The sequence below is a fragment of the Eleginops maclovinus genome, chromosome 1 (genome assembly GCF_036324505.1).
Source record: "Eleginops maclovinus isolate JMC-PN-2008 ecotype Puerto Natales chromosome 1, JC_Emac_rtc_rv5, whole genome shotgun sequence".
NCBI classification, from domain to species: domain Eukaryota; kingdom Metazoa; phylum Chordata; class Actinopteri; order Perciformes; family Eleginopidae; genus Eleginops; species Eleginops maclovinus.
Window position 1 is genome coordinate 13,160,486 of NC_086349.1, and position 20,590 is coordinate 13,181,075.

Sequence of the window (20,590 nt, forward strand, 5' to 3'; positions counted from 1 at the left end):
AATAAAACAGGAACTTTTATCAATGATAACTTTTTAAATATAGCGCTTCTGTTTGATTTTTTTTTCCAGGTTGTATTCCACCTTCTAATTTAAAATGGAGGACTTTGAATACAGTGTGGACATCTCTGACCGTGACTGGGAATGCTTTTTCACGGAGTGCGAGGAGTGCAGCCTACTTCCTCCTTCATTAGCAGGTGTGGACGACTCAGGGATGAGTGACATTGATGATACAGGGTCCATTCTTTCTAAGAGAGTTCAGAAAGTCGACCTAACAGATGGTTTTTCCGAGGCTGACCGCCCCATCGATGGCCCCCCAGACTGTGAGGGCTCTCCTGTGGAGCACTACCTCAGTAACCACACCATCGGTGGAATGGAGAGCGTGCTCTCGGGAAGTGAGGAGGACATACACCTGCAGTCTGTCAATATATTCTTTGAAAGGCTGAAAAGGGTTACAGAGGCAGAAAGCCTTATAGATCCAAACCAAGAACGAGATGGAAAAAAACAGGAGGCAATACAGGAGGAGGAACAGAGAAGTGACGGGCAACAAGCCAGCAGCAGATTTTTGCCAAAACACCTCCTCCAGTTAAATTCACTTCCTGCCAGCGGTGAAACAGCAGTTGGCAAAGAGACCACAAATCTTGTCAACACCATTGACAGAATAAACACCATGAAAGAAGACGTGCCTGGTCCAAAGATTTCCCCTAAACCTGCAGCCAGTACCGTAGCGCTCACGACTTACACATCAGCTTACCCAAAAAAAGGTTCATTCATCAGAGAGGAAGCCTGCACAGAAAAAAGAATCACTGAATCAACACTGCTGAATCAGTCTCAAGACACACTGGAAGTGGTTGTATGCTCAGAAGCATCAACTCACACTGACAAAATGATAAAGGCGAAAATGTGCAGTCTTCCGGAAGATTTAAAGCAGGACGATTTGTTGATGAGTCAATTAATTCTCAGTAAAGAGTGTAGAACTGATCCTTTAAACAATCAAGAAATAGTGACACCAGTTAAACGGAATGAAAACCCAGATGTTTTACAGTCAGACGCAACAACAGCAAGCCAAGAATTGTCTCCGTCTGCCTCTTTCAAAAGAAGGAGACGGAGGAAGAGACGACTTAATGTTGAGCCAGCTGATAGTGGGCATAGATATGAGATGCAGGACTTAGTGAAGCCGAGTGACTCAGAGGAGGAACAGTACGCATGGAGAGAAAGGTTGAATTTCTGTTTATCTGAAAATACTAACTTACCGTATTCAAGCCAACCACGGCAAAATGGTACACCCTCTTTTACCACACTTTCCGCCACCAGCAATCTGCCGGTGAAGATTTCTGCTAAGGAGAACAAAGTAAATGATTTTCCATCATGTGACGTTCAATACCAACATTCACAAGAAAGCGTCGTCAGAAAAGGAAAGTTTAAAGCAACAAGTCCGGATGAAAATAATGTACCTAACAATAGGTCAATAGACCCCTTTATTCAAACTGATGACAGTGTATTGTCACCATCAAACAACAGTGGTAATGTGGCCACAAATGTAAAGCCGTGTAGCAAATTACATGCAGAAGACTCAACTGTGGTGCCAGTTTCAAAAACTTACAGTGTATACGGTACATCAACCATGGCAATAGTAACAGAAAACTGTGAAAGACAGGATATTCTTGCAGGGAGTCTCAGGCAGTCTAATGAAATAAATCATTCTATTTTTAATGGCAATAAACAATATCTAGGGTCTTGTACAGCAGAGGACAACTCAATAAGCATTTTACCAAGCGCAGAGTCAAAAAATCCTGCAGTGGAAGTCCGCCAACATGACAAACTATCCGTTGCTAAGTCGGTCCTGGCTGTAAGGGCTCGAAATTTTGGCAGAGACTACTACACACTGTGTCAAAGAGAGGCTGAGCCCCAACACCAGCTGGAAATTGACTGTGAAGACAGAGACAGATTTAGATCTACGCTGGAAAATACTGACTTTCCACTGTCTGCAAGCAGTTCCGATGCACGCACCACAAAATGTAAGAAATTAGAAACTAGTGGCTGCCCATTCTTGGAAATTTCCAGTCAAGTGGGCTGTGCTAAATCATCATTAGATACCAGCAATGAGTTGCCTTATAATCATGATCAGGTTGAAAGATCCTCCAGTTCAGATATGAATATTACAGCGCAGCAAACAGAATATCCCCTGTTGCTTCACACAATATCCAAATGTGATGGTTTGTCAGAAAGTGACAGAACTGAATTAGGAGCCTCACAATCTGCTGAAAAGAATTCAACCAAACCGTCCATGTCCAAAGATTCACTAACAAGTCCTTTAGATACTACACCAGTGTCATCCTGCTGCACTTTTGACACAGAATCTGTCATGTCACTCTTAAATGAAAATATCGGAGATATTTCAGGAACTTCTTGTTTATCTGTCAATAAAAATGACCCTGGAAATCAAGCCGTAAAAACATCACTAATACTGTCAAAACATGAGGAAGGAGATGGCACATCTGAATCCAGAGACCAGTGTGTATCACATGTCTCGATAGTTTCAAAATGTGATTTAATGGACACAGCAGAAGGCGTCCTCACAGTATCTACAGCAAACTGTGAACTTGAAAAGGCATCAAAACAATCAGTCTTCGCTATGTCTTCTTTTTGGAGTGAGATGGAGAAGCTGACAATAAATGATATTCTTGGTTTACGAATGATCAGGAATGGTGTTCCACGCAGCCCCCTCTCACCTCTCAAGGAAAGTGAGGAGACGGACATGTCTGCTATTACAGATTCAGGCATTTTTTCTCAGCCTGAAGAGTTTCAGGCCAAACAAACCAATAAAGACACATCCAGTGATCCTAACTCTGAAGAATCAAGTTCTGTTACAGTAGATGATTCTTCATCTTCAACAGATGTTATGTGGGAGAGTCTAGGGGCTGATGTCTACCCTGAAAATATGATGTTGACATCTGCTGGGGACATTTCTCAACCAGTCTTCCCTGCAGTTTCCCAAACATGCCTAAGAAAAATGGCAAAAAATGTAAGCATTAACAATCTACATGCCCTTAATTCTGAGTCATTCTACCGCAAAAGGAAAGGCCCAGCTTTACTATCAGCAGAAAAGGGAGAATTAGAAAAAGAAGAGTGTCACAGTGATGGACACATACCAAAGCAATACAGCAACTTTGACTCTTTATCTTCATTTCCAACAGACAGCTACAACATTTCTCTCACAAATATATTTCAGTATCTCTTTGGTGGAAAGCAATCAATTCCCAGCCAATCAGCCACCGATAACATCCCCACCTCCTATAGTGAAGGAAATTCTGTCCCTGAAACGTATGATCATTTCTTTTCTGAGTTTGATACAGGAAGCTTCTTTTACCCTCTCATCACCAAAGAGAAGCTGGTTCCTATCTTTCCCTACTCTCGCTCAGCTACTAGAGATCTGAAGTTCCCTGAGGCCTATGAGCACTTCTTTGCATCTTCTTCTTCTGATGATTCTTCTGGGGAATCTGATGAAGAAGACGGCTGCAGTCCAGTGAGGGTGGTGACCAGATTCAGCCGTAAAACCAGCGCCTCTCAGATTTCTACAGACATATATGAACATTTCTTCACAGATGGAGATCTCAGACAGAATTTCTTTTGGAATACCACATTGTCCTTTAGGAATATGAGTTTGACTAAATCGACGATTCACAAGGAAAGTCTTTCAAACCCTCAATCTTGTGTACCTGTGAGGCAAAGTAGCAGATCCATTGGAAGGATAGTTCATCCCGTAAATGCTCTGGGAAATGAAGACATCATGTTTCCTGATCCACTTCTCCACCACCTGGATAACAGGTTCTACACACAACTAATACATCAGCCTTTCAGTTTTGACGACTTACAGACTGCTGTTTCAAATCCAAGTGAGTCATTCTGTGATTAAAACTGTTTCTCCTTAGTTGCGTAAAGGCTTTCTGATAAAGGTTTGCAATTAAAGTATGATAAATCATTTTTTAAAATCTGGGCGAAAGAAAGAAAGAAGTAATCTTAGGAGAGCTCTGTAACCTGCTTAACGTCTCTTGGTGCTCGCTGGTGGCTATCTGTAGTTGCATTGTGGGTAATGTAAGGTTTTGATGATAAACAGAATGTGTGTGTAATTAAGACGATATGAGGCACTATTATATGAGTAAAGTTTTGTTACAGTACAGTCGTACAGTGTAAGCTAACAAATATAAAAACTATTACTATTCAACGTGTGACGTTTATTGTTGTTATGGAAAACTATTTTCTCTTTTTGTTTAGGCTTAAAAGTATAACAATCTAAAGACTGGTTTACCTCTATCGACCAGTTTCACACACAATGCTTACAGAGATAGCTCTGAATTGTAATCATATACAAACATACACATTAAAAAACTGTTATGTATTTAACCTCTATCAGTTAAGCTGTTTTTGCTTTTAGCACACGTGGACATTTGTAATGTAGTATATGTCATCCTCTAAGTCAGCTGTTACAGTCCGGACATCATATCTCTGACCTCAGCTGTCAGAGGACACTGACGAGACTGCAGTCACGTAACACTGAAAACTAATATGAGTGGTAGTGCATGATAACTTGACTTAATGAGTGTCTTCCCTAAGCTCCCAGTAAAGAGCTCTGGATTTGTTTGGCTGCTAAAGGAAAATAAAACTACCTCCACTTGAGCAGTCTAGTATATGTAGATCCCTCTTCTCAAACTTCCACTGAGCTGTAATTAAGATGATAAGCTACTAGTATACCACCTCATGTTCAGTTGCTGCCTGTGAAATTGTCTTCAAGGCCACTAGAGTCATATTGTAAAATATCAATAACAATAATTAGCCTTGTATGTTTGCATAGAAGTACTCTTTGCAGGGGCTAGGATTTGACCGAGTCACAGTGTGACAGAACAGGAAATCCCAACATATTATCGCAGGCTTGTGATCAGCTGTTAGAGTGTCAGTGCCAAGTATAATACCCTTGACCTTTTTTTACTGGACTGCTCTGTGGCTGGTTATTTTAAATGTGTGTGACACAATTAATATTTTACAATATTTTCCATGATACTTTCACTTTCCTCTTAGGGTTGGATGCCTCCCTCCTGCCTCTCAGACAGTCCGACATGTGTCTGGTTTGTATTGCATTTGCCTCATGGGTGCTAAAGACGGCAAACCCACAAGTTGGAGACACATGGAAGGCTGGTATGTCTGTTAATACATACAATTTATGTACATCAATAACAAAAATATCTTTGGACTCAAAAGTTCCATGAGTAGGCTGATTTCTCACTTTTAATATGCATTCTCACACAGTTCTGCTGGCAAATGTGAGTGCTCTGTCAGCCATCAGATACCTGCGTAAATACGTCAAGATGGAGGCTGCAGCAAGTGAGAGGAAATTGAAGTACACAGCCCCGTCTGATTCTTGATGTCTCTGCCTTGAAAAACTTCAAACCTAAAATGAAGCATTCTTCCATGAACACCTGATGTGAGCAAGAAAACGTCAGTCCTCCATGGACTTTTTAAAATGTTGATGTGTTGTTAAAGTTTGCATTACATATTTGCACTATAATTGCTTCTAGTTCCATTCAATGGATATGGGTTAGGGTTTCATTGAAATAATAAGTCTGTTATTTTGACCTTTTCACGTCTGAAAGCATACATATGAAATATGAAAAGACCAAAGGCAAGACCAGATGTCTATTTATCAGAAAGAAAGCTTTAGATATTTGTAAATAAGGTTTCAGTATATGCGTACTCAAGAGAGATTAAAGGTTATAGGTTTTACTGTACATAGTTAAGATGTTAGATGGACATGTGATAAAAGTTGATGCAGGATGGTTTGTTTTTATCCCATTCCATTAATTTAGCTGGTGATTTTTTCCAAAACTATTGTGTAAAATATTACAATGACAATAATTGAAATTTATTTGACAAATTAAGATGGTGACTGTCTATCTGAGTGATTCCCAAAATGGGAATTTATCAAAACATACCTACAAAAGACAACATATTCCGTGCCAGTAACAGTTATGTAATTCATTCTTGTTGATTTTTATGGATGGCTGTACATCATTTTCTGATAAAGAGTTTACTACAGTAAACACTATCTTTAAGATGTGTGCGGTCTCTTGTTTTTTACAATAATACTCAGACCTGAAGATGAAACTTTGAAACACTAGAGGGCAACATGAGGTCAAGTAAGAACTTTAACTAATACAGCTGAGTGAAATGCAGCTTTTACTAGCTAGTTGCCACTCTCTATATTCAGTATATCACACAAATATTAGAACAAGATATTAATGTAATATGTGTTAATAATGTCTTTACTTTTGCTCAGTTTTCACAGGCGACCCTGTCCTCTCCAGGATTCATGAATATCTTTTTCCAGCAGATGGCAAAGTTGAGCTATAAAATGTAAATTGTCATGCTACAGAGAACAACCTATGGGGCTGTAGTAGATTTGATTTTTCAACATGGGGGCTCTACAGTGTTCATTGTTTTTATGTCCAACATAAAATCTTGGCAATTATTTGATGCACCTCCTCTGTTTATATACTATAGTTTAAACCTGTGAAGATATATTTTTGGAACACAGTGGAAGTATTGGAAAACGATCATGTCATTTGATACCTGACAATATAAAAGTATGCATTATAGCAAGTTTAGGAGTTTCATTAGAATTAGACAAAACAGACATAAACGTGTTGATCATTGTTTAGAGTTTTATTTTCAAGTATAAATAAACACCTCACACAAAAATGTTTTAAAAAGAAGCCACACAAGTATCAACACAGTACTGTAGTAGTGCTGGTAATATCAGCACATAATAAGGTTAAGCCACATCTTTTTTCCTTGATAATGTAACATAATAAAATAATAAATATACAAAAGTTACAAATATGTACATCATTTACTATAACAAGCCCTGATGGAATGCTTTTTTATAGATTTAAATACAAACTAAATAAAAATAGTACTGTACAACATGTTAGAAAATACTTTAAGTATAAAAAAGGACTGCATAAAGTATGAAACCTTTTGCGAAGTTATGCAAAATATAAAAGTTTAACATTAAAGCTACACAGTTTTTACACTCTTGTGTCCTTTTTCTTTGATGCTACATATGAAACATAAAGTTGAAGTCTGTCTATCACTTTCATAACGTTTTGTGTTGAGCCTGTTCCTCTTCATTCCAGCATTTCTGTTCTGACTACCCACAATCTCATAATGCAGTTCATGGGATTTGTTGGTTCATACTGTATGCAGCAGGAGCAACACTAGCTGTGTTAGTTGGCTTTTTATTATCCCTCTGATAGAGATCTGTTGTTTGCACACGTCCAGACGAGTGCCGGGCTATTGTTTTGTTTTATGACCATCTCTGCTGGGTTGCCATGGCACCAATACCTCCGGCCCCAAAGTCTAATCCTGCCCAGTGTGTCGAAATTCCAGACGCTGGCTGAATCATACCAGTATCATAGTTGTACTCCCAAATGTTGTCATAGTCAGTTTCCTGGTCATCTGGTTCTTTGGGTTCAAGGTACGAGTGATGATCTATAAGAGCGAGAGAAGATTCACAGGCTTTTAGTTTCAAACAATGCAAGACAAACCTCGCCCCACTAAATAAACTTGGATACGTTCCCATCATATGTCTGTCGTGATAGGCTCTGTACCTAAATATAATCTCACTGTAAAACTGGTGTAACATGCCACACACGACACTACCTTTATTTGTTACGAATGTTCTCTTTCTAATGGTGCAGGAGCATGCAACTTTCAAGAGAATTTAATTTGCTAACAGCATATCAATCGAAGTAACATTCAATAGCCGGGTAAGTTTTAGTCATTTGTTGTATTTTATATGAATCCTTAGATACGCTTGTAAACCTGCACAGCTGTGTGCCGTCAATCAAAACAAGTTCTTACTCCCAACTCGTCCTATGTTGAGGAATGAAACAGTGCTCTCTTACACTTGGCTTACCCCCACATGGGACATCTGCACAAATGGCATTTGGAGCATTTGTTTCATTGGCACATTTACTGCATTTCCAATTTAGTAGCCTTTGGCCTTCTGTCTACCTGCTGACAGCCCCAAGAGTTGAATCAGTCCGAAGTGCAGACAGTGTTTGATTTATGGTGTAAAGGAGTGTGAGCTATGCCCTGTGTCCTTGTTGCTATTTAGAAAGGTGGCTGCTAGTGATGGTATTCATAATTCAGACTTGTGAGGAAGTACGGATGCAGTGTTATAGCTGCAATTTTAGTGGCCGTTGTTTTTCCAATAGAAATCTACATTTTTTTTAGACATGACAAGAAAAAAAGCACTGCCTTATTTCTTTTGACAAGATGGAAGATTTTTCTGTCATAACTTATAATCATACTTGAACTATGCACACAAGCACACTAATAATAAACAGAGGAATTATTGTCAGTTTTATGATTGCATGCCTTCAGTTCTTACCTGATGAGTAATCACAAGGCATCTGGGAGGTGTTTCTTGCAGAGCTTGACGGGAAGTGAACCTATGAAAAGATGTGAAAACAATAGAAAGTTACTTCCAGTGATCATGTATAACAAACATTCTCACATTCCCAAAATTATCTGTTTCATCTGTGGCACCTGTTCAAATACTGTCTGCAGAATGAGTATAAACACACGCTCTGCTACCATACAGTTCATCGCTGTTGCACTTTGTGGCAAAGCATTCCAGAAACCAAAGTGTACTGGGAGGTAAGTTTATATGTGTTTCTCACCTGCTCTTGAACTTGGCTGGGCATAGGCAGCAGCTTTAGCCTCGAAACAGCCTCTGCTCTCTGCTCGGCTTGACTTTGAGGAGTGTCCATCTCCAGGTCCAGAGCCTGTCCCTGGGAGTTGGTCAGGATCAGGCTTCTCCTGCAGCGCCTGCCCATAGGAGGGGTGTGAAGCTGGAAGGAGGAAGGTAGCAGCTGAGGGCCCTGCTGCTGATGGTGGTGGTGCTGAATTGACTCTTGCCAGGTCTGCTGCTGAAGAACAGAAAAGATGTGTCAGAGTATGAAGCTATAAGTAGAGCTGCAACGATAATTTGAAAAAAAAAAAAAAAGGCTTTTTCAACCGATCCAAATTAAGATTACCTTATAATGATAATAATGAACAATGACAATATGCTGATGAACAATCACGATAATTTCCCCTTGGCGTAAAATGGATATGTAAAAAGGTTGAAACTGCCATGATAGATTTTGGTTAAAATATTTCTTTAATGGTTTAATTTAACCAAATGTAATAAGATTAATTGTTCAATCTTGTAGGCATGTGAATGAGCCCACATTTGCAGCTATTTTGTACTACTTTTCTGCATCAACAACAATTGTAAGTGTGCATTTGTACACTGCTTGATCTTGTACAGGCTGTGCAGGTGTAAATGGAACCTATGGATCCAGTATCATTGACCCACTTACCACTGATCTGGCCTCATGCAGGGAGTAAATTTCAGGGCTGCAGGGCTCATCGTACAGGGGCGACAAGGGCTGTCGGGGGGCGCACATGTCAGAGTGGCGCTGGGGGGTGTTCAGTGAGACGTTCAAGGATGTCTGAGGGGTGCTCCAGCTGTTGGACTGATCACAAAATTTTCAAAGTTTTAAACACTGAGCCATAAGTTGAAAATAAATGTTCCCTCTGTCTCTCTGTCACATAGTTCAAAGAAGGCCATCACATAAGCCACACTGTATGATCGTATTACCAAATACAGGTTTTGGACCAATGCCATGTCATGATCTGCAGCAGTGCTGGTGTGACAGCAATCTGTTGTCTCACAAATCAAATTCAGCTGTCACTGCTCAGTGTAAAAATTGAACTCCAAACTGCCATAAGAATATGGGGATAGAGTTGTTTTCTGATTGGTGGCTTAAATTTTTCATAGACCTTTTATCACTGGTACCATGAAGAAGATTTATCTGTCAACCTCAATCTGCTGAAATGCTTCCATTACCCTGTTTGTTAACACCATAAACATGACCTCTCAAGGCCTACTGTATGATGTGCCTATTTTAGTTACTGTTCACATGACATGTAAAATAAGTCAACCGTCTCAAGGGGAATATTCGGTTATCAAGTTAGACGCCAGACTGAATTACCTTTACAAGTGGAGGTTTCTCCAGCCGCTGTGGGCTGGCACGATTCAGAGCAGAGTAGGGTGTGCTGTAGACCTGAGACCGCACTGAGCTCTCCGATGGCTGGAGGTATGAGCTGCGCTGCGGGGAGGAGTAGCGCAGTGACGAAGGTCGTAGGTCGCGCTCAAGCCTGGTGTGGGAAGACACACTGTTGTTCCTGCTGCCCAGTCGAGCAGTCTCAGTCGAGGAGGGACGACTTGAGATGTACTGTAAGGACAAACAAAAACACCCAAAGCAAATGTCAGACAAGAGTTGTGTCTTTTTAGCATATATATGTATAAACTATTTTTCCGCAGCAATAGATGTTTTCATTATGTCGTGTTTTTTTGTAAACAGAGTAATCTGCATGTGGGAGAAAAAAAGGTCTCCATTAAATTAATTTGGGAGGTTGATGGATCAGGTCAGGAGCTGAAAAACACATCTTCTGGGCACTGAGCCCTCTACACTTAAGGCTAATTGGATGTGTAGTGAGCCTGCATAGCCTCTGTCCCGGGGGAGTTTTGTGATAAGTCCTGATAATGCACAGTGCTGCAGTTCTTCTTAAAGAGACGTAAGTTTGCAAGAAAACTTTGTTGTTTGAGGGAAAAAGTCTTGACTTTGTTTTGAATGTTTTACTGTACGGCCGGAGGATCATCTCATAAGCCTTTGAAATGTGAACAGTTTCAGGTCTCCGGAATAGGCTTAATAATTAACCTTGTGAAAGAAAGCAGTTGCGGCTCTGCTCCACCAAAACAAACACAACGTTTTTTTTTAGCAATGAACAACTAACTCCTACCACATTGATATCTGGGCAAATATTGGTGTGTTTGCTTCAGTTTATTAGTTCAAGGATACTTGAACTTGAGAAGTAGCACACAGATGACTTACACAGAGGGGTTCGGTGTATCCTGGGGAGAGAGGGTTGTCTTCATGAATGGGTAACTGAAGTTTGTAGGACCCACATCCACTACCAGACTGGCTAAACTTAAGAGACTCGGAGCGTCCTTGGCTGTTTCCACTCCACCTGTCAAACTGTGGAACCTATGAATTAAAGGGGAGAATATTCTGTTTAAATATTTGACTATGGATAGCATAGCATAGCTACATTCAATGTCTTTATCACTCTTCGTCAGACTCCAGTATTGTAAAAAGGAAGGAGGGCGGGCTTCACCTCTCTGTGCGTCGGGGTGTAGATGATGTCATACACAGGTGGTGGAGGGCTGAGAACAGGCACGTCAGCACTTTTGAAATGTTGGATCCAGTCGCAGAACTCGGCCCTATCCAGACACGACACCACTATGGGGTTGATCATTTTCCCTGGGAAGAGAGGGGGGGGGGGGGGGACAAAGCTTGTCATTCGGTCTGTTTGCTCACTGGAATGTGCTATAGTCAGATTGTCATTCACTGGGGATAAAACCAACTCATTCATGGAGGGTTACACTCTGTGACGCTAGCAGATTCATTGAAAAGGCCACATAGCGTGAAACATGCATAAGAATGTACACATTTAAATCCATTAACATGGCTTTTTAAATGCCACTGTGCTAAAGATACTGAAGTAGATCAGCACAATGATTCACTATATTTACCTTCAATCTTAAAGGTGTTGGGCTTGACGTCTTGGCAGGGTGTGGTCACAGAAATCATGTTCAGTTCAAGTTTCCCCTGTAATCATAATGACTCTTTAACACAAGTCTTTGCAACACTTGACATACTGTATGCATACAAATCAGGACATGATTAGGTTTGACAGAAAGTGGTCAATGTTACCTTATAGAAGAGCGCATCATTCTCCTCCGATAGGATGATCAGTGTCGATGGATACATAACCAGCAGTCTGTCATTCTGTTCCTGCAGATACAAGATTATAGCTGCTAATAAGATTTATGTAGTTGGGTTTCCTTGCAGAAAAGGAACAGTGCATCTTATGCTTGAGTAGAATATATTGCCATTTATATGTTATACCATTAAACCATAGTTTATATTTTTCTTGCTTTTTCTCTGTTATTTTTTTCATCATTAAATTAAACTTTATGAAAAATACAATAACAACCATGCATCTCAACATTTATAAAGCAACATGAGGGATTATTTGCTTGTGGAGAACTCAATTTATTATCTGTGTACAAGGTGAATATTTATTTTTTAAATCACTTAAAAGGAGAAACGTAGGTGCTAATACATTTTAATTGAATTTAAATATTTTGTTTCAGCATTATAAAATAAGAATGACACCGATTTTATTTCTCATAAGGTAAGAAAATAAGCCCTGATAACTGAAGATGATGATAAGACTATGAATAAACTGTGACACTGATTACAATCAGTAGTGCCCTGTTATATTCTTTTGAGAGGCACAGTTTAAATCCCAGTAAGATCTTTAGTGGAACCAGTTAGTTGTTCATTAAAAGGTGCGGCAGACTGAGAGTTTATGTTTCCTCTCCCTCTCGGAGGGTGTGTCGGGACAGACAGCTGACATTCCAGCTGTGAGGTGAGTCGAGTCACTGCGTGAGCTGAGCAAATGCCTCTCACACACCCAGGCCCTAAATCTCACAAACTTCAATCAGGCTACCGCTATTTCCCACAGTGAATTAATTACATATATCCATGCAAGCCGTGTCATGACGACTTTATTATTGGCTGCTATGTGAAGCTGTCTCAACCTTATTTATTTGTGATTTGGTTAACAAGGAGTCATTTTTTTTCCATAGTTAGTTGCAGGTGTCTGACACTGTCTTACACCCTGACGGGAAAATAAAGATAATATTGTTGCAGGAGAGGTGCCATTTGCAAAAATATGGGCTCCACCCTTTCCACTGATTCCTTTCTTTGTGTTGAGGTGATATGTGTTGCACAATTTAAAAACTATGAGTCACCTGGATTTAAAGTTGATGTTATACTGCTTTTTACATCATGTGAAAAATTCCCAGACATTGAAAACATGTATGTATGACGAGTTACAGTCTACTGTACTGTAAATCTCCATAAATGGGAAACAGCAGAGATGGTGTCTTTCACTTCCGTGTGAACGGTAAGAGTGATTCACTCTTGATAAGCATCAGCAATGTCTTACCTGGCAGGGCAGGTGCTGTAGTTGCACTTTGGTGACATAGATGATGGTTCCCAAGCTGTCCCGCTGGGAGCCCTCCCACTCATAGATTGGTTCTCTGTTGATGGAGTTCCTCAGCTCTTCTCTGCCTTTAGCCTCATTCTGGTTCAGCTGTTATAGTTGAAAAGGACACAACCATAAGCAAAGTAAATATGAACAGGGCTTTACCCTTTAGCAAATGTAAACGTGTTGATTTAGATACGTTTTTATCAGAATGTCCCTCTTATTTATTTATTTATTTATTGTTAATGCTCCTAAGCTAAGGCTTATAACTGGATCATCAGTTCAGCTGTTTTCTTCTGTCGTGACAGATCTTGGTTCATGCCTTTCATCAGCCATATTCCTCCTATGGGTGTGTAGTCAGCACTTTAGCCTTTTGCAGATGTGAGGTAAGCGGTGATGCGGTCAATGCCGCTCCCTATTACCCTTGCCTCAAGGAGAGCCAGCAGTGACCTACTTGACTCATCTCATCTATACACCCACACACCATTTTTATATCAGAAGTGGTCAAGCCAACTTATTTCCTGCGTAATCCAAGTGCTTTTTTCAATTTTATAAAAAGGGATATTATTCTTGTAGTCCAGGAGCCAGCTTTTTATTCAGCCTGACAAGATATAACAAAGTCTATTTGAAGGCAATGTGGCATAAAAGTGTTGCTGAACTTACCCTAACTCTGGTGTAGTTTTCGGGTGCAATTGCAGTTCCCCCATTGGCTTCAATGTTTTGTTTGAGCAGGCCAAACCATAGGTCCATTTCTTCTTGGTTGGCACAGTAGACGATGATGGGGTTAAGGCTGACACCTGCAGGGTGTAAAGTCACACGTTTTTTCTTAGAAAGCTTTCAACCATGATGGTCAATTGTTAATGGCGTACACAATCTTCTTTTCTGACTGTTTAGAACATGGTGTGCAATAAGTACAATAAATGTTAGCACATGTTCAAGGCGGTAAACCACATTTAAGACCTCTTGTGGAGGGTTCCCTCTGACCTGCTTGTTAGGCATTTAAAAATTGTAGCAGACTCTCCAATCATTCCCCCCCCACTTCCTGCCCATAAACTGCTCACCCAAAATGAGCAAGACCTGGGATGAAAAGCTGGAATTTTTCTCTATCTATCAGTCCCACACATGCCAGAGATAACCTGCAGAGATAGCCTGTTTCATTCTAGCCCCATGGCTTTGTACCGTAACTGTTGGCAACCAAAGTCCACTAACTGCTCCTTAATAAGCACCCACTCTGGACTTATCTGTTTACTTTCTTTTTCCATTCTACTTCTACTTAATCGTAGGCCTTGACCCCGTAAAAGTTTTGTTTCTCCACATTGCAAGCCAGTGGATTGAAAGCACATAATGAGAATGTCTTATTCAAACGTTCTGTTTACTGAGGTCATTAACTTGTTAAAAGTAATTAACTATCGTTATCTAACTTTCACCGCAACATTAACCATCTGAAGGTTTCCGGGAATTTTTCCAAACTCTCTCTCATGCTGTGTTTGCTTTGTCACTGTCTAACACACCAACAGCGCATACACTCAAGCTGATTCATAGTCTCAGATCGGTGAGAGGAAGACGGAGGAGGAAATCTCCACATGAGACCCTTTACTTGACTCAGGATTTTGTCATGCTTCCTCTATGTTTCCGGTCAATGATGCCTCTCATAAAGTAAACAATGGTTCACCCTTAGCTATTAAAACAACTGTAATACAATTCCACAAAAAACAAGCTTGATCCGGGAAGTTGCAACATCAAATTATGTCAAAGCAACACCAAAGTGTCAATAAAGGGTTCAGATTTCGGTAAGACAGTGATGATAAAGAAATATAAACAATGAAACCGTACAGTCTTTATGACTGGGCTTGACTTTTTTCACAATTTTACGTCAATCCGAGACTTCTTTCAAATAAAAAATTCACAGGCAAGGACCAAAGCCCTCTGATCACTACAGCAGTTTATTTCTAGTTATGAAAAGGAGTCAAGTTCCTGAGTTCATTCAGAGGTCAAAAGCTAAGTGACTTTTCCCACAAGACATTATCCTGAGCAGTTTTTTTCTAAATGCGCCATAGATTATATAAAGTGAGAAGGCTAAGAGTGGTTGCCAGGCTTTTCTGCGCAACAGCTGGGCTGACTGAAGTGCACCTGTTGTTTAACAAGCATATAGCCTTTAAGGCGGGTTTGTCACCCTGACCAAGGGTGAAGGGGGCCCAGCTCTAGTTAGTCTTAGGGTTGAGTGGAGGTGAAGAGGGTCGCGGCACCTTTGAATCAATGGAATGCGACAACATAGGAATTGCTGCAGTTGAAAATAACCTGTGATTTCTTCCAAGTTTTGCACTATTTTATTATCTTATTTGCACCATGTATGTTGAGTTGTTGGAGGAGCATGGGACATAAGATTTTCATTGCCAACATATACGTTGTATATGCTGTGCATATGACAAATAAAACCTTGAAACCTTGAAGTTCTTTAAGTAAGAAGAATTTTAACTTGATCTTTAACTGATCGACGGACAAACAAAGACCACCAGCAGGAGTAAAAATAATGTCAGATAATAAACAATACATTTAAATTAATAGGAGCCAAAGGACTAGAACCCTCTCTACAAATCTAGTTCCTTCTCCGTATTTTCTTTTTAGGGGTTTCAAGCTCCTGTTGGATTAACTGGTTCTAGTCTGTTATCCCATTAATTAATCATAATTAAAAACTACCAATAAAACTCAGAACTGATGATAACAACATTCCAGGGCACTGTGCCAACACCCAATTGTGTGCTTTCTAGCCAAACGTACCGTTTATTTGAAAGGCGAATTCCTGGGGTTGGCTGTGGTTGCAGTTCTGTTGCAGGTTGCAGATGGTGAGTTCTTTCAATGGAAGAGTTCCCTGCACACAAAACAACAAAAAGCTTGACCACGCTTCTTTGGACAACAAAAACATGTTCTCATTCCAAACCAAAAGCAGTGTCTGCAACATCTCCCTTGCTCTTGTTGAGCAAACTATTCAGCTCAAAATTGTAATCATTAAATTAGGTCAGCATTTTAAATCGATGATGTACTTATGTCTGAATGATATCAGCCATCATTAATATTCTGACTAATACTGTATACATGTGCTGCTTAGCCCTCTTTTTGACATGGAGTTGGTCTCTCCACAGACAAAGTAAAATGATGATTAATGGCTGCTCATGGTTTATGAGACAGGTGAAGAATCATCATCACGTTTACCAACGCAAAGGCGGTTGGCAGGGTAGGCATGTCAAAGTTAGGATGATCTAACATCAAACTGCCCTAGAGGGATATTCAAACCAAACAAATAACCCCTGATTGAGACGTGAGCTCATACCACGAAACCATGTATATAAAAGAGTTTAATAAAAAAAATCACCTGGTATGTCAGTCCAGTTGTGTTGTTGGAGACAAAATGGAGATGCGTCTCAAAGAGATCCAGGTAGCAGTCATGTACATCCTGCAGAAAACAAGAGCTATTAATTCACAACTAAATATAAATTGAACTTACAGTTGCATGTACAATTCTGATATAATTAGTCCTGTACAGAAATGTGTTTAGCAAGAAAATAATCCCTTTCTTTTTTGACATACAATGTGTACTGTACAGCAGCTGATTTCACATATTGGCAGCCATTTATTTAGGAAATGTATTTTAAAAAATTGCTGATAAAAATGAATTATTCTTTAAAACCCTGCCAGGGCTTATATATGCTTATCATTTATTTATTTTTAGAACATTTTGGTTTTGTATCAACAAGAAATGTACTGATTTTGTAGGTTAGCCAAGGAATTATTTGGCTGACCACCAGATGCGATCATAAGTGGCATCTTCTTTTTATCTTTTGTTTAATTGATTAATGTATGTATTCATTTGTCAGTACTTAGTAATACCTGCTTCCTTCCTGTCTGCTAGTGTTTTCTGTTATAACACAATATGTTCTTTGATGTCATGACGGTATTCCTTCAATAAATCTTTACTTTTTAGTTGTTGACAGAGCTGTTGTGTCAGCTCTGACAAAAAGCAGTTCCCACCGTTCTGAGCCGGCACATCCTCTATCAGTCTCTGGGATCAGAGGAACTCTCTCTACCCTGAGGTTTTCTTTCGGAGATGTTTCACAACTGTAGCAGAGACAAGCATGTCCAAACATAGGTTGCGGTTCGCTTTGCTGAGAACGGATGGATTATTCACAGCCAGCCACCACGTCAATACCAGCAGCGATTTGTGTGTTTGGTGGCTGCAGAATAACATCCTGTTCCTCTCCACCTGTTTTTTTGTTCTTTATGTTGTTGTTGACACTCTCATATGACTTGCATGATGTGTCATTTTAGGCTTGGCCATTGTTTTAAGACCTCATTAACTGCAATACGGATTGTGCAGCATAAGTTTTGTTATCTTTTATAGTTGCTTCCGGATATTTCAACATACTCATTAAAATGTACTTTTGCACCACTCACCTGGCAGTGAAGGAAACGGAAACGAACTTTGGAGCTGTGAATCATTCGTCCGTAATTCTTCACATTGATGCTGCTCTTCTTCCAGCCACTGGCTGGGTCATAAGGGAACGGAGGATCCCATTTTATGTTGTCTATCGTCTGCAGATCTTTATAAGTCATTTCCTGCAACCAGTCATAATGTTAGTGTTTAGACATGACATAAGTAAACCAGTTAGACCTGCTGTTAAAATTTATTGACACGTAGCAATAAAAATCTAATTGCAAACAGGTTGAAGTTTATAGGATGGCTGTTTGTTGGTATGCAAACGTTTGAGTTTCATGACATCACCATCTACTAGATATTGATAGAGGTTCTTACCTTCCTGGGGGTGACAGTGCACAGGATGTTAATGATGCTGTTGGACTTCTCCTGTCCCTCTTGGGGATTTTTCTTGCGAAACAGGCGACTGCTGCAGGAGAGACAGAAAAACCACGTGTTACCAATCAATCCCAAATGTTTACCATCTATTCAGTTAATTTCCCAACGCGGTGTCAACAAAGAACATTTTTATTTATGGGAGTTTACTGTCATCTGCTGTTGTCAGATGGAGAGTTGACCTGAATACAACAGTCTCTACTGTGTTGCATTTCAAATTCAGAGTCAGGGACTTATTTCTCTGTGTTTCCCCTTTTTCCTATTCAATAAGTCATACACTGAATCTACACTCCCTGACAGAACTCAAAGCAGATTGATGACTTTAAATCATGATTTGTGTCTCATGTCATATAAACTGAGCCCCTTTCTTTGTCTTCATTTCATCAATGCCAGCCATTTAAATGATATAAACAATCAGGTCTTGTGTTTCTGATAGCGAGGTTATGCATAGGAAAATCAACATTCAATGTCCTTCTTTGTTTTACATGACCCTCATCTGTTACCATTAGTGTCACATCTTTATGAGGAAGCTCCCTCATTGCAATGATAAGGCTGGGGGACTGCTTTTACAAGCTCAGCCTGTAGTTTATCTGCTTATCTGCACATATAATATGTGCAGGGTCCGCATTGCAACAACGCAGGCTTTTGTTTGCATGGTGGGAATCAAGGACGGTCTAATCAGGATGTCCAGCATTAGTAATTGATTAGTGTTTAGTGAGTGATGTGTTCCCCCATACGACCATGTGAACTCATTCATGTACAGAAAAAAAGAATGAAAACCATCTACACTGATGCAATTTGCAGTTGAAAGAGGAATGAAGATAATAGACAGGTAGCGTATTAGCACACCCAACATTCTCGAAGTCACTGCAGTGGCATTCAACCTATTCTCACTCCTTCTCTGAGGGGATACCTGAGCCTGGCCTGATAGACCAACACAAAGAGTTAGTAGGGTACACAGTAAATGGGAACACTGAACGTATTGTCCACACTGAACCGTTGACCCAATTTGGAAGGTGTATCAGTGTTCAAGCACGAGCAGTTGGGTTTCTGAAACCCAACTGGCAACAGGGCGTCTGTTTTTATTTGAAAATTAAGAGCTAAATGACATGTTTGAAAGAACCAGACCCTGAATCATCACACAGCACAGTGAGCAAGCGTAAAGAAGACGCTAATTAGAATCAGATGTGGTGGTCCAGCAATGTGGGTTAGTGTGAGGGTAGCATGCCTTAGCATATAATCCTTGAGGATTAAAGAAAACAAGACAGAAGACCAAGAATAACCCATTAATGTCCGTCAGCTCCTGTATTAGTTTTCTAAGGACAGATTACTACAAGCTATTACCTTCCATACTAGGTGTCATAAAACCAAATATGATCAGCTATTAACTAGAATTACTTACATGTGATCCTAATAATGAATGGGGTCAAGTCCTGATTTCAGAGGGAAACCAGATTCACTGACAGCTGGCAAAGAGATGCGAAGAGGAGGCAAATGGTAACTGGATCATTGACACCGTTGGCCAGAAGGGCACCACTCAGGCACGACTGAGGGACTATCCTGTGTTACCACATGATCCTGACCCTGGCCTCACAAACTTCACAACCTCTGTTTAACCCCACTGCTTGAAACACTAAGAAATACCAAGAATTCTTTCCAGCTGAAACACAGTCTAAAATAACAAACAGCAGCCGAGTACACGAGTCGCTCACTGAGTTCAGTACAGTACGAACACCTGGAAAAGCTGGATTTTTCTTACCTGTTTCTGCGTATGAAACTCTTGCTGGAGAATCTTAAGTTGTTTTGGGGGACACATGACATGCTGCTCCCCATGCTGCCGTGCTCTGTGGGGCTTTATGCCGCTGTGAAGGTAAACTGTATTCCTTCTGTGATTGATGAATGTAATCCAAGAGTGCAATGCTCACCCTGCTGCAGTTAGACTTGTACTGAGGAAGAAGTGGGCAGGGTGAGGGTTGTATAGGCAGACCGGTGAGAGTGTGTCTGCGTAAGAGGGGTGGAGTTTGGGGCTGTGTCACAGCCTGTGTGTGTGAGAGTGTGTGTGTGTGTGTGTGTGTGTGTGTGTGTGTGTGTGTGTGTGTGTGTGTGTGTGTGTGTGTGTGTGTGTGTGTGTGTGTGTGTGTGTGTGTATGAACAATCAGTGGGACTCACACCTTCTGTGAGTTGCCTCTGTCTGTTAAATCAATCCCAACAACAAAGACAGGGGGGTTTGAGTTGGAGTGTGCCATTTCACACCTTCCCGGAGCCAAATGGAGCTTGTTTTTGGGTCACTACTGCAATGAGTGGTCACAAAACACACTGGATGGTGTGTGTCAATCAAAATGGAAGATGGGAGCTTCCACTGGCATGCCCGGACATGAAAAGTGACCGCATACTTAAGAAATCTATTTATTATTGTCCCACATGCTTTAAACACGTCAGGGAAATTTAACTAAAGTATCTTGGAAGGAAAACACTATAGATGTTAAAAATAGACAAAACAAA

General features: G+C 40.3%; 1 protein-coding gene and 1 long non-coding RNA gene across 4 annotated transcripts; one reads left to right on the forward strand and one right to left on the reverse strand.

Moving 5' to 3' along the window:
• Nucleotides 1-212: 212 nt before the first annotated feature.
• Nucleotides 213-7,075, forward strand: LOC134865766 (uncharacterized). Of its 2 annotated transcripts, XR_010165998.1 has the most exons (4): nt 213-3,893; nt 5,074-5,190; nt 5,302-5,476; nt 6,329-7,075. It is a non-coding gene; the product is annotated as an uncharacterized LOC134865766 (long non-coding RNA). The 2 variants fall into 2 exon arrangements; XR_010165997.1 differs by lacking the exon at nt 6,329-7,075 and having other exon boundaries at nt 216-3,893; nt 5,302-6,104.
• Nucleotides 6,700-20,022, reverse strand: plekhn1 (pleckstrin homology domain containing, family N member 1). 2 transcript variants are annotated; one of them, XM_063885465.1, is made up of 16 exons: nt 19,848-20,022; nt 18,032-18,122; nt 17,674-17,835; nt 16,595-16,675; nt 16,003-16,093; nt 13,888-14,021; nt 13,186-13,332; nt 11,883-11,963; nt 11,702-11,777; nt 11,284-11,429; nt 11,001-11,153; nt 10,098-10,340; nt 9,423-9,578; nt 8,739-8,984; nt 8,447-8,507; nt 6,700-7,542 (listed from the first exon to the last, which is right to left on the reverse strand). In XM_063885465.1, exons 1-16 carry the CDS (start codon nt 19,919-19,921, stop codon nt 7,358-7,360), a joined length of 2,127 nt encoding a protein of 708 aa, XP_063741535.1. In that variant the 5' UTR covers nt 19,922-20,022; the 3' UTR covers nt 6,700-7,357. The 2 variants fall into 2 exon arrangements, with proteins under 2 accessions (XP_063741535.1, XP_063741525.1); XM_063885455.1 differs by having other exon boundaries at nt 8,739-8,987.
• Nucleotides 20,023-20,590: the final 568 nt, after the last annotated feature.